The 13,726-nt window shown below is 40.7% G+C and overlaps 1 protein-coding gene across 1 annotated transcript in view; it reads left to right on the plus strand.

Annotated features, from left to right (window-relative positions):
• Window positions 1–13,726, plus strand: part of ntrk2a (neurotrophic tyrosine kinase, receptor, type 2a) — a gene marked incomplete at its 3' end in the record, with an annotated part of 76,724 nt that overhangs the window by 12,456 nt on the left and 50,542 nt on the right. Inside the window, exons 6-11 of the mRNA XM_083979683.1 lie at window positions 4,799–4,932; window positions 5,818–5,950; window positions 6,187–6,258; window positions 6,373–6,600; window positions 8,520–8,557; window positions 8,802–8,901. Coding sequence (XP_083835809.1) covers window positions 4,799–4,932; window positions 5,818–5,950; window positions 6,187–6,258; window positions 6,373–6,600; window positions 8,520–8,557; window positions 8,802–8,901 — 705 coding nt within the window. The remainder of the gene's footprint in view (window positions 1–4,798; window positions 4,933–5,817; window positions 5,951–6,186; window positions 6,259–6,372; window positions 6,601–8,519; window positions 8,558–8,801; window positions 8,902–13,726) is intronic.

Below are 13,726 nucleotides of genomic sequence, written 5' to 3' on the forward strand. Positions count from 1 at the left end.
TGTCATTTACAAAAGACTGCAGCCGGGGATGGCAGCTTATAAAAACAGATAAGCAATGCTGGTGGAAACCTTTTCAGTAAATCATCTTTATGGGAAAGAGAAGAGACTAGGGGTGGGTACTGCCAAGGACCTCACGATACAATGTGCATCACGATACTTGAGTCACGATACGATACGATATTGCGATATCCAAATTTTGCGATATATTGCGATATTCCACGATATTCTACATAGTTCACTGAAAAATGTAAAAGGCATTATGCATCTCAAAATCCGAGTTGTATGTACATCAGATGATAGTGATAATTTATGGGACAAACTGAGTCAAAACAATGTAATTCAAATTATCCATGCCATTTTATACAAGTGCAAGTTACAACAACATATTTGCATGTACAACACACTGTCTGAGGTAGCAGTACAGTGACACCTCGCGGAGCAGAGGTGCGGAAGTCGTACTGGATTTACGTCTGAAACATGATTTATTATTTGAAAAAAAAAAAGAAAAAAAAAAATGTTTTTTAAATTTTTTTTATTAAAAAATAAATAAATCGATATTTAAATATTGAATATTGATATCGTATCGCGATATATTGCCATATCGATATTTTTGCCCATCCCTAGAAGAGACTAAGGCCTTGTCCACACGAACACGGGTATTTTTGAAACCGAACTTTTATGGACCCCGGTTTTAAAAAAGTTTGCGTCCACACCACCGGTGTGATAAAAAATAACTCTGTCCACATGAAACCGCAAATCCGTCTCAAACAATGTCATGTGCATTCCAAAGCAGTAGGTGGTGATATCACTCCTAACAGGAAAGCAGCTGTAACTTGTACAGAGAGAGTGGAGGCTCAAACAGCTCAAACTGACCGGCACCGCGAGTCCGCGCTACTAACACACCCCGCCTGTGATCTCTTGTTTATGACAGATACGAAAATACACAAATACACACATCGTAACGATAATCCATCGATCCACTGATTGATTCTGAGGCTTCATTGAAAACAAATGTACAGGACGGGAGGATGCAAAACAGTGGGGAAGTGACCGCAATTTACAATTTGATAAAAGCCTGTTTTCGCCATATCAACATTATGTTTACATATGGTGACCACGCGGTTTTGTATTAGTGTCCGCATGTTTAGTGATTATTGATATTCACAGTAGCCATAATAGTCCACTCAGCGTCTGAGCGGTCAGCGCATGGTCAGCGTCCAGAAGCTTGACGTGCTAGCAACAGTAACTAAGGGGGGGGGCGGGGATTTATGAAAAATGTTTTCCTTACGGTTTTCCTGTCCACACATGAAGCTGAAACCGGAGTTTTCGAAAAAGTTCACCCTGGACTCCGGTTACAAAAAACTCCGGTTTCAGGAGCCCAGTTCTGCGGTTACGTGTGGACGAAAGGCCAAACCGTGAAGAGAAACACACGGTTTCAAAAATACCCGGGTTCGTGTGGACAGCCCCTAAATGCTAAGATTTTTGAAATGGGTTGAACATTTGTTTTTGAAGATAGAATACTATGTGTAACCCAAAACCACCACAAGGAGAAGCATGTCCTTCATGTGAAGAAGTAGGAAGTAATTGTGTATAAGTGGAGATGCTTTTATGCAGGACACCAAAGTTTCACATTTTCATTAACGCAGCTCTAGCTGGCTAACCTTAACTGTACCATAACGCCATAACTACAGTATTTCCTCTCCAGTAATACTTGTTTAATCATTTTTACATGCCTTACATAGCAAACCCTCGAAACTCAGCAGAATCCTTAGCAAAATCATCCAATGCCAGTACTTGTGCCCGGTAACAACTCATTAAATAGAGGAAATCCACATCAAACAATGGGGAAAATGGATAAATATGTTAAAAAAACATCAATATTAAGTGACTTTCCACAATAACTTGAATGTAGCATTAAAACCATAAAAGGGCAACAGGCACAAACAAGGCAGATATTGGCGCATTTGAGGAAAATTTAATTCTACAAATAATCCAAAAGATAATACATATCTGAGTCAGAAAAGGCCAGGTGTCAGACTGATCCACAATAGGTTTAGTCAGAAAATCAATAATCTATAACAGATTCTGAGCTTTCATTCTCCTCCCCGTTTCTCTCAGTTCTTTGAGGAGGAATTATATTCTGTGATCCTCCTCTCACTGTGTTGACAGGCTTCACTGTGCTTGAACAAAGGGACAATGCAGAGGCAAACTCAGGGACAGATTTGTGCTGTGTGACTCCCCATCACCGTCGCTCCACTCCCTGTTGTGTATTTGACAAAGATTTCTCTCCCTCTCGTCAGCTTCTGCCTCTTGCCACAAGTCATGGCGTTTCTGGTGTGGTGGAAGGTAAATGTGAGCACTTAAAACACTCTATACATCGATATGGACGTGCCTATTGTGGCCCTTAACGAGAGCTGACAACAATGACACCTCCAACAATGAGTATGTTTTTTTTTAAACTTGTGAGCAACTATTCAGTGCCACATGTGCTGTAATTCACAGCCCATTCAGAGAACAGGCTCCTGGTGAATGAGGACAATCTGTATTCATTGAGTCAAGGAGTGTCAAGGACTGGCATATATGCTACTAATGAGATGTATTATTCATATAGTCATTCTTCTATAGGTTTCATATGGTAGGGTTTTCAGTGTTATAATTTTGATCAATTCTCTCTCTGTTGAATCCACCCCCACCCCCACCCCCCAGAATAGGTTATTTTTTGTTTTTACAACTACAAAGTGTATAACAAAGAGATAACCAAAACAAAGGTTAGCACCTGTCTCAGCTCATAACCCCTTTAATGTTTCATAAAAGTGTGGGCAAAACACTGACTTTACGTGTAACTCCTTTAATCAGTGCTTTAAAAGGGTCTGTTTGATTTCATGAATGACCGACACTGAAGAATCCAACTTATGGTAATGGGAAAGCAGAACCTTCCCGACCTTGTGTTTCATGTGTAGCCTATCATATGTCACATGTATCGTAGATGCTCATATGTTTTTCCATTTACTCACCAAGTTTTGGAGCTCTGCTTTCATCAGATATTTCTGGCCAGCTGATAACAGCTGAGCTCTCTGATTACCATATTTGTAATTCAAATGAGAACAGCCACATAATTGGAGCTAAATACACAATTACATTTTTTTGGTACAGTCATTGCATTTGGGTTAGAAAAGCAGTAATGCAGCACATCACGGGGTCAAGGTGCTTCATAATTCTCCAGAAATGTTTGTTGACTGTTCAAAAGTCACAAATACATTCGCTGGCTGTAGGTAGGCCGAGCATATGAGAGTGAAACCTCTCCATACAATGACTCATGTGTTGTCACAGACACAAGCTGGTCTCCCATGCTAATTAGCGCAAATTCCTCTTCAGTCTTTACTTGTTGATTCTGAACACATCCAAGCAGCCAAAGGATTACCATCACAGAGCGTCATGGATGGTTTGACTACCAAAGCTGTGCTTGTAAATAATTGAACATGGAAATAATTTTCTGTGTTGACAGGTCATGACAACTGCAATCACATCAAAACCAAAGAGGTTTCCAAGAGGTTTTATTCGGATTCACTGGCGTTTGGTGTGTGTGTGTGTGTGTGTGCATGTGTGTCTGAGTCTGTATATTAAATGAGATCTACATTCAGTACATGACATGCAAACTTGAACAAGAAATTTAGTGCCCCAAGCCCATTAATACAATTACAATAATACAAATACAACAATTAATACATGTACCTTTTCCCATATGGGACTTACACTGCAGCCCTAGATTACGGATGTCTGACCTGAAATAACCGCTGGAAGTGTGTGTGGTGTGACCTGCTGGTTGTTGTAGCGGCAGAAAGCTGATTTACTGAGAGTCTGTTAAGATATGTGGTTGTGATATGGCAGCTGGCCTGCTACCACTGAAATGACCGGTTTTTAGTGCGTCTCATGATGATTGAGAGGGTTGCCGTAGTGATAAGTGGGTTGCCCTGGTGATAAGCATTCTGCCGACGGACAAGAAAGGTTGGAAGCAGAGGGGAGAAGGTTTGATAAGGAATCGGTCCAGTTTTATCTTCAGCAGCTGTCAACACCCGTTTCTTCTCTTCTTTTCCTTTTGGTCCCATCCTTCTCTTCTCTTCTCTTCTCTTCTCTTCTCTTCTCTTCTCTTCTCTTCTCTTCTCTTCTCTTCTCTTCTCTTCTCTTCTCTTCTCTTCTTCACCCACGATGTTATTGGACAGGGGACATGGGTGGCAATACTCTGATTGAGTCTGATTGGTCATGCTCAGGTCACCTCCTGGTCAGCACTGTACACACACACACACGCACACACACACACACACACACACACACACACAGCGTCACCAGTGTCTTTGCTTTGACAGAGGATTCAGACTGTGTCCAATCAATTTAGTACTTGGGCTGCTGAAGACATGCACTAGTAATCAGTGTAACCATCACTGTGTTTGAACTCTGTCTCTTTGTCTGACTGTTTGATTGGGGTGAGTGTACTTAAATGAAAGTGTGAGAGAGAGAGGGGGAGATTGAATTCGAGGCCTGTCTTTGTGTGCATTTCTTTTCACTCTGTGGTAGTGGGTGTGCGTGTTTGCCTGCTCTTCCACTCTTATTGTCGAGGTTGTTACGTGCCTTGTGTTTCAACTGAAAGGACAAGAGTTGGCCATGAATCCTAAGTTTGCTTCCTTCCCTTCTCCTTCCCCCCCTTCTCTCCCCTCTCTGAATCTCTGTACCCTCCTCCCTCTCTCTCCTCCTACTCCTCCTCATCCTCTTCCCCTCCTCCAAACTCCGTGGTTGTATGTAGAGGTTCCCATGGCAACATTGAGCCCACCCAGAGTCACAGTGATGGAGGGGGAGAACGTGCAGCTGTCCTGTACGACCTCTGGTGTGCCCTCACCTGAGCTGATTTGGAAAATGTCACTGGTCACCTACTATGTGGTTAGGACACACACACACACACACACACACACACACACACACACACACACACACACACACACACACACACACACACACACACACACACACACACACACACACACACACACACTCGCACATGCACACACATACATTACTTACAGAACTGAAACAATTAGTCAATAAATAATCGACTTGCCAATCTAGAGAAAAAATAATTTTGAGAACTGAGTAATTGTCTCAATAAAATTTCAAACAAATATATGTGTTAATCCATATAACCTTTGTGAAAGTACAATTTAATGCATGGCTACTGTATTATCTAACCAATCATATAAAATGATAAAGAATGTTGCAGCCCTAAGTCATTGATCACCTGTAACTGGTAACCGAGCTCAGCTATAGTATAGTATAGCTGTCAGCACACATGCAAATAATCTGGAAAGGAATCAGTGACTTTGTCTAACTCTAGCAATATGTGATAATAATTAAAAAAATAGTACAATTCCCTAAAAGTAAGGATACTTGTTTTTTCAGTATGCCTACATTTATTTTATTGTTGTTTCTCTGTGAGATATGCAGTATATGAATAATGTCAATCCTGCTACCACCTGCTGCCGGCAGTGTTTTACGATGTTGCCAGCTGTATAGAGTGCCGTACATGCGATGATTTCACTGGTATGACAAACTGAATCTTGTGCCTCTCAAATCTTTAGAGACGATTTCTCACGGCAGTTTCACACAATGCCACCATTACAGATTTTTTTTGGTACAGTAAATACATCCATCATCTTATAATGAAAAGGCATACGAGTCATATTATGATAAAAAGTGTTTTTTTATGTGTTTGTGTTGAGAAAATAACTAAGCCTTCCTGCTAACATATGGTTGTGTTTGCACCCTAAGATCGAGACGTCTGGGCATCTTTCGATGCTGCGACTTTCCAACCTGTCGTCGCTGGACCACAACAGCAAGATCAGCTGCACGGCTGAGAATATTGTAGGAGACAAGGAGTCCTCTCTACAGCTGGACATACTCTGTAGGTTGACCCTCTTGCAGGCATCCCTGATTCAATGTAGATTAAGGTGTCAGCTTGTCTGTCTGTGAGGTAAAGTCTTTGAAACAGAGAATTACAAGCGAGAGGAGACAATTCTTCTCCTTCCCTTGTAATCAGTGTTTTTACATGTTTCACCAGTTTTTAAACCTCTATAATCTTACCATGGTTTCTGTCTTTTCTGTTTGTGTTGCACTGTCTCTTCTCTTTGCTGTTCTCAGTTCCTCCAAAAATCACTAAGCTGAGTGATGCAATCCCAGATCATCACTGGTGCATCCCCTTCAGTGTGTCAGGTGAGAGAGACATCCATAATAATATCCCTTCATAGTCATAGTATACATTAATCACAGGGATTACTCTACAAACATCATCATCATCATCATCATCATCATCATCAACCTTTGCAGGAAACCCAGAACCTACCCTACAGTGGTATCAAGATGATGAGCCAGTGACAGAAGGGCTCTTCATCATGACCATGATCCACGACATCACAGAACGGGAGTATCATGGCTGCCTGCAGCTGGACGGCCCCACACACGTCAACAATGGGAGGTACAGGCTGGTGGCTACAAACAAATTTGGGACGGACCAAAGGGAGGTGGAGGCTCACTTCATGCAGAAGCCCTATGACGGTGAGCTGTGCTTTTATCTAGTTCTCTAGTTCTTATGGCTGTTTGACATAAAATTAATGAATACAAGTAGTTGTGCATAGATGGATGATTATGGGTTAGATGTCAGAAGGAAAGCCCAAGGTATGTTCAAGTACATGAGCATGAAGCATTTCATTAAGATGTAGAAAGGCTGTTGTGTGCAGGATAATTGTATCAAAATGGTGAAGATTAGGATTACACACTGGAATAAAGCATCCAGCACTTTAAAGGCAACATTTCTGCACAATAGGGCGTAGCAGGCAAAGGCAAACATTAAGCATATACTGTACAGTATGTTGAATTCAACCAACCAGAGAAATCTAGTATCTAGTATTTCCACATAGCATTAAACTCCTGTGCAGATATTGTCCATGCAATAATGGATCTAACAAAACATTCAGTCTAATTTAAAGATTGTGTTCTTGTCCTAATGTGCAGGAACTGAGAAGGAACCCTACTATTATGGTGAGTAAAATGAATATTCACAAATCTAAAAGTGTTGTCAGGTTTAAATTCACAGTGTATTCTGAGTGTTTGTGTTTTAGATCAATGCTTTTGTGTGTTTAACATCTCACCATTTTCTTCAATTAACACAAATTACATTTTAGAAATCTTTCTCTTTCTGTTTTTTCTCTCAAGTTGCTGAGGGTGAGTTAGATACCTACACATCCTTGCAGCTAGGGACTAGGGTGGATGCTATGTCTTTTTACACACCATCAAGTTGTGCATGTTGAATATATGTTGTCCGTAGCTTTGTGTATTGTGTTTGTGTAATAAATATGTATTTTAAACAAGCTCAGAGAACAGGCATGACAGATAACGTTGTGAGGTGCATGTCAAAAAAACTCAGATATGGCGTTATGCTCAGAAGCTAATTTGTCTCTGTTGTCTTTCTCCAACAACCCACCCACCTGCACTCCTGCAGATCTAACCACAGGTACTGTCATGCCTTTTATTTACTCACTCGTACAAGCATCATATTTTAATGAATTGACATTTAATTGACTCAGCCCTTAGCTATATTAGCATGACACACTCAGTTTACATTGTGTCAGATTTACCAACAACATTCTTATTGTTACTTGAACAATGGCTCCTTTATTTCAGTCAGAGGTAGACAAAAGCAAAATTAAAATTTTTAGCCAGTAACATTTGATCAGCAGTATTGATTGGCTGAAATGAGCCCTGTGAAATGGGATTTTTGGTACTGGAAGGCCACATACATCATGATAATGTGCTAAAACACTGAGGCTAAAGCTGCATGTTTAAACAACAATTAGTTCTCTGACTGATTCATAATCCATGGACATGGAAATAAAAAATAGCATGGTCAGTCTAAGTAGTGTGAGTATAATACAGTAAGGTGGAGCTGTTTAGCCTTTTAACTTAAATATATTGTTTGAGGCTGAGGTTAATGGAAAGGAATGTCAACTTATCCCAATCTAATAAAGTTTGGCAGAACCTCTAATGTAAAACTGATCAGAGACTGTCTTTCTGTCAACATGTGTTTCCCCTTACCTTGAACTGAACCTAACCCTACTCTAACCCTAACCAGTTTTCTGTGCCCCACTTCACCAAAAGCAACTCCAAACCCTAATCAAGAGGGCACTAAAAACTGTTCCTACGAGAGGGAAACAGGAAAACAGAGCTTGACACAAGACTGGCTTCTGTAAAATCCATAATCTGCTATTGCATACATCCCCTTGCATGTATAGGAGGTTTTACAGATCTTCTATGCCTGGTTAAGTTGCTAAGCTACAGGACAACTGCTCCTTGATCTAAATTCCATTGTTCACTGTCGACAAAAGCAGACGAGTACAAAACTGACCTTCACTCTGTCACACGTCACTTCTTGAATGGTTGTTCTCCTCTCTTGATTCCTCTCTCTGTTTCCTGAATAGACGGTCCCCCTGTAGAACCACCCGAGGATAGAGTCGCTGTAAGTCACATCTCACTGTTTTCCTCCAGCTCTGTTTCTATGCGGATTGCCTTGTCAGTTGTTGACTGTTTGAACTGTGTCGCCGTCATTTATTTGTCTTACCTGTCTAGAAACACCCAAGTTGGATCTATTTCTGTGCCCTATTTTCTTTGTTTTCTGGTGTTTATAGTATTTAGCTCTGTGTGGCTGTGTGTATTTGCTCATCTCTTCAGTAGGTGTATAACTCCACTCTCTCATTGTGCAGGTGTACGTGGTGGTGGGCATCGCTGCTGTTGCCTTCACTGGTTTTCTGCTAATGTTGGTTATGCTCAAGTTCGGAGGAAACTCCAAGTTTGGCATCAAAGGTAAGACTTACAACTTTTATCTCAGCGGCATCCACCCTGTGGGGAAGGATGTTTGGAGGTCTAGATCAAAGACTTGGATAATTTAAGAATAGAATGGGTGGCTTCATGGATACATTAAAAAAAAAGAAAAAAGAAATCTTTCAATACCTTCTACAGCTAAATCTGTTTTATCATTATGATAGTGTCACTGGTCTGTTCTTAAGTATCTTAAGTATCTAAATCTCTTGAGGAGCACATTTTTTTCAGTCTACCAGTTTAACATTTTACTAGTGCCAGTTCAGCTCAGTATATATATACACTATATAGTATATATATAAAAAGTTTGGCTATTTTCTTTGTTGTCAGAAGGTCATTTTAGGTTAGACTGTGATAATATTTCCTGCATGTCATTCCCCTAGTCTCTCTTCACTGTCCTTATCTAGTAAAGGCACGGAAATGCCCCAAAAATGATGTGCAAAAATCTGAATCTGAAGCTATTCCATGCATTAAATGGGCGTGGGGAACTAAAATTATATGAAAGATTATATGTAGGTCTCATTTAATCTGCAGACCATAAAGTGTCCATGAATCCATCCTGTTGAGGTGAAAACAGCTGTTTGACGGAGTTTGATTGTGTCTCAATGCTGCTGGTAAATAACATGCATGTTGACTAAACTGAACTCATGTCATCTTTGTAATGTCAATGTTTTTACAGCACAGTTTTCATTGTTTAACTCCTGGAATGGCTACCACTGCTCATTTATTTCCTCTTGTAGAACTTAAATTGACTCACAACAACAGATTTGTCTCTGTTTTTACTCATTTTGACAATTTAACACGTGGCTGTTATTTTCTTATTCTTTGTGAACTAACAATAACCACTGAACATCACTACCATAAGCACAAACCTTGAAATACACACATGTTCAGTTTGAAGCCTGGGAGCTGCAATCGGACGTATGTTCACCTTCTAATGACTCATTGTCTGTTTAAAGTGGGATCCAGGTTGAGAAGATTTAGCTGTGTGAAAATCCCCAAAATACATAAGGTGGATGTAGGCTGTAGTCTTCTGTCCATTCAGTTGACTTGAGTTCACTTTGGTTGAAAATACTTCATGCATTCATGACAAGCAAACTTAAGACTCAACGTCATTTGGAAGTAATTATTTTGTTCCAAGACACAGTTGTTTTGGGAATTAATAACCTTTTGCCAATGCTTGAACCATTCATTGCAGTGAAGGTTCACATTTTACATTCAAATGACCAAATTTAAAAAGTGAATGCAAATGTAGAGAAAAACCTATTAAAAGTGTGTTTGTATTTATGCATGTGACTCTCGGTTGCGCTGTTGAGGCACAATATTTTGGCAGTGATTGATTTACAGCTCCCCAGAGAGGAGGGGTGGAAGACAGATGGAGTGGCTTATATATACATTGTGTACATGTGTGTGTATTTTTTTGTTGTTGTTGGTCTCTGGGAAAGGTGAATGAGGTTGTTCTGAGGCAAATGATTACTCTAATACCTCTTGGCATTCTCTTTACTTCCTTTTACTCTTTATTTGCGTGTGTGTTTTCCTTCCTAAGCATTTTTGCACGTGTATGTACTCCTGTTCTTCTGTAGGATGTTAGGTCACATTACAGTTTTGCCCTTCTGATTAATAATATAATAATAATTTTATTGTCCACAATGTGGACATTTGTCTTTGGCTTCACAAAAGCACACAGTAAATAAATAACACAACGTTCAATAAATACACTATCAATAAAAAGTGGTGCACATGGTTCTGAATTAGCATGAATTTAGTAAGGTAATTGCATTCGGTATGAATGGCTTTCCACTGATAGCTTCCTCTCCCCATGTGGTCCCGCCCTCATGCTCCACATAGATCCAGATGTATGTGCCCTGCAGCATGTTGACATTGGGGGCGAGTGTGTGGAGAGAGATAGCGGCGTCAGTATGACCAGCAGAGTCAGACAGAAAGTTTGAGAGCTGTGAGTAATCCACAGCAACACCAGTCGTGCCCACATAACCGCTGTGAAGATTTCCTTCACCAGCACGTTGACCAAAAGCCACCTCGACAACAGAAATATAACTGCAGATGGCAGCACATTATTGCTGCTAATCTAACACAAACAGGACTTCGCCTTGACAACACAGTTTTCTAAATTTTAAACACATGTCCACAGACGCGCACATGCACACGCACACCCCCACATCAGTACAGTCAGCGTTGATGACGATGATGAACTTGTGCTCAGAGAGAACGGGCCATATTGGACAGGTGTGCATGAGGAAAGTCCGCCCACTTCACAGACACCGGATGATGCTGTTCTATCATATCTGACAGTCAAGTAAAAAAGGCTGGAGGCTGGAGCTGGTTTACATTATTTATATCGACTGCTTTAATTTGCAGTCTCTCTTGTCAGTAACATTTGGTTCAGGTTAACACTCCTCTCTGCTACTTGACATACACTGGATGGCTATTTTATACACTGTCTACAGCTCCTTTGCTTGTCTTTGAGCTTGATATTAAACCTGAATATGATTCATTTTAAGACCAGTATGCAGCCACATAATGGAGGTGTGTCCAGTGCACAATCCTTCACTGCTTCATAGTCATAACCATGTTGGACAAAAGAAATGCTGCTGTGGCTGGAAGTGAGATAAGAGCAGGGAGTAAAAAGCCAAAGACGGTTGGTGGCAATAAAACCAGAGCCAGTTAAGAGATGGTGAAAATCTAAGGATGACCTTCTAATGGCAACTTTAAGATTTTCACCACCATTTTCAGCAAGTGGATATTAATGTTAAGTTTTAAGGAACATTAGGAATACATTGACTTCTTCCTTCCCTTATATAATGTAGCTTAATGAGATTTCTTCAAACTATTACTCTTTATAGAAACTAATATATACACTCGATCCGAAGACCTTCCTGTGAACAATTTCTATTGAATGACTGTTAAATAAAACCACAAAGCACAGTGAGGTGTGTGTTATCTGGAGTATCTGTGCAATTGTTTCTGGATAGACATAGTGCTTTCAGGCACCACGCAGTTAGATTATTGATGGTTTAAAAGTTACAGGATCGTTGAAAGAGGGTTTGATTTAAAATGGAGACACTGAATGGTGAAAATTCTCCAGCCCTTTTAGTTTTCATGGTGCTTGTCAGTGTTGTTTAAGATCCAACTTGCTCACAGATTAGGCCAAACCTATCCGATCAATACAGCCCTCTGTTCCCGGAGAGAAAGCAAATCAGGTTTAGTGAGACTACGTGGTCCATGATGTGGTCTGCCACAAGAGGAAGCAACTACCTCACCTGACTCGGGCCCAAAATACCACAGTAAAGGTTTCACCCAGCCAAAACTCGAGCCGTATCCTGGATGAATCCTGTTTGCCACAGATTGGATCCTGACTGTCATTCACATGCCAGCAGCTGTTATTCAAATTGATGTGCTGACAAAAATGAATAGGGGTGTTGGAGGGTTGTTATACAAGCAGTTATGTGGCGCATGGAGAAATCAAAGATGTCTGTTAAGTTGTATTCATTTAGAAAATCTCCATGATATCAAGACTAATATTCTAAGAGAAACCGTAGTTACATATGACAACAAAAGATGGAAAATGGAAACAAAGACAGAGAGCTTGAAAAAGGAAGAACCAATGAGATCAGGGAAAATTATTATAAATTGGAGGCCTAACAGTTTCCATAAAATTATACATAACGATCCTCCCAAACTAACAGCAGACTCCTGGAAATGAAAACATCTCTGACAGCGGAGTGCGAGACAGGGAAGGCTGTAGCAGCATGTATTTGTGCCCTTGAAGCACCTGTAGGGAGGGAAACGTGAACATAAAGCTGAGTTCTGATGCGGAAACTAGACAGAAATGTCAAGACGGGAGGGGAAAAAAAGCAAAACAGTAAATGTGAAGTGGAGAAAGTGAGAGACAGTCAGAGAAGAGGAGAGAGCGAATGCTGAAATTGACATTTGACAAGAATTAGTGCAAGAAAAACACAGAGAAAACCTGCAAGGAAGTGAGAGGGGGACAGAGATGGAGCGAAAGCATAGGAAGGAACTGTAGATGCGGGGAAAAAGATGGGGGGAGTATAGGAGATACTTTAGGGAGAGCGGATATTGAAAAAGGGAGAAGAAAAACTGAGAGAAGGAAGGAGATGGAGAAAGACCTCTCCTGTCCACTTATCAATGATTCATCATTAGCGCAGGTTTCAGTTTTCTCCTTGTTTGGTGGAGTTGCACGCCTTCATCTCTCTCCCCCTCTCTCACACACACTCACTGCTCCTCACGGTTGATCAATCGATATGACACCCTCAAGGTCAGCAGAGCTCCACTTTAGGCCCGAGGCACCACCGAGCATGCTCACCATCACCTCCTCCTCCTCTCTTCTTCTTCTTCTTCTCCTCCATCTTCATCCTCCTCTCCCTGCAGAAGAGCCTCTTCTGCCTGCAGCTCTTGAGGTTTTTGATGAACACTGCTCACCCACAAAACTTTTGTGAAGGAGGAAAACTGAATGAGTTGAGGCATAAAGTGAAGAGGATGAAAGGAAGAGTCATCTGTATTCAAATTAGCACTGTGTATCAAATGTCAATACTTTTCATCAGCACTACAAAAGGATGAGCAAGTGCATTCAAGAGCCTGGTCAGACTGGTTTTATTGTATTGTATGATCAGAGCTGATTTTAAACGGCAATTTGTGATACAAATTTATTTCAGACAAATAGTGTCTTTGTCTTGAGTTTGAGCTTAAGAGTTTGACTTGTAGAAATGTAAAACACAATTGAAAAGACACAAAGCTCAAAAGCACAGAATACAACTGAGGATGACACCAGCCT

This window comes from Trachurus trachurus, assembly GCF_905171665.1.
Source record: "Trachurus trachurus genome assembly, chromosome: 9".
Lineage (NCBI taxonomy): Eukaryota > Metazoa > Chordata > Actinopteri > Carangiformes > Carangidae > Trachurus > Trachurus trachurus.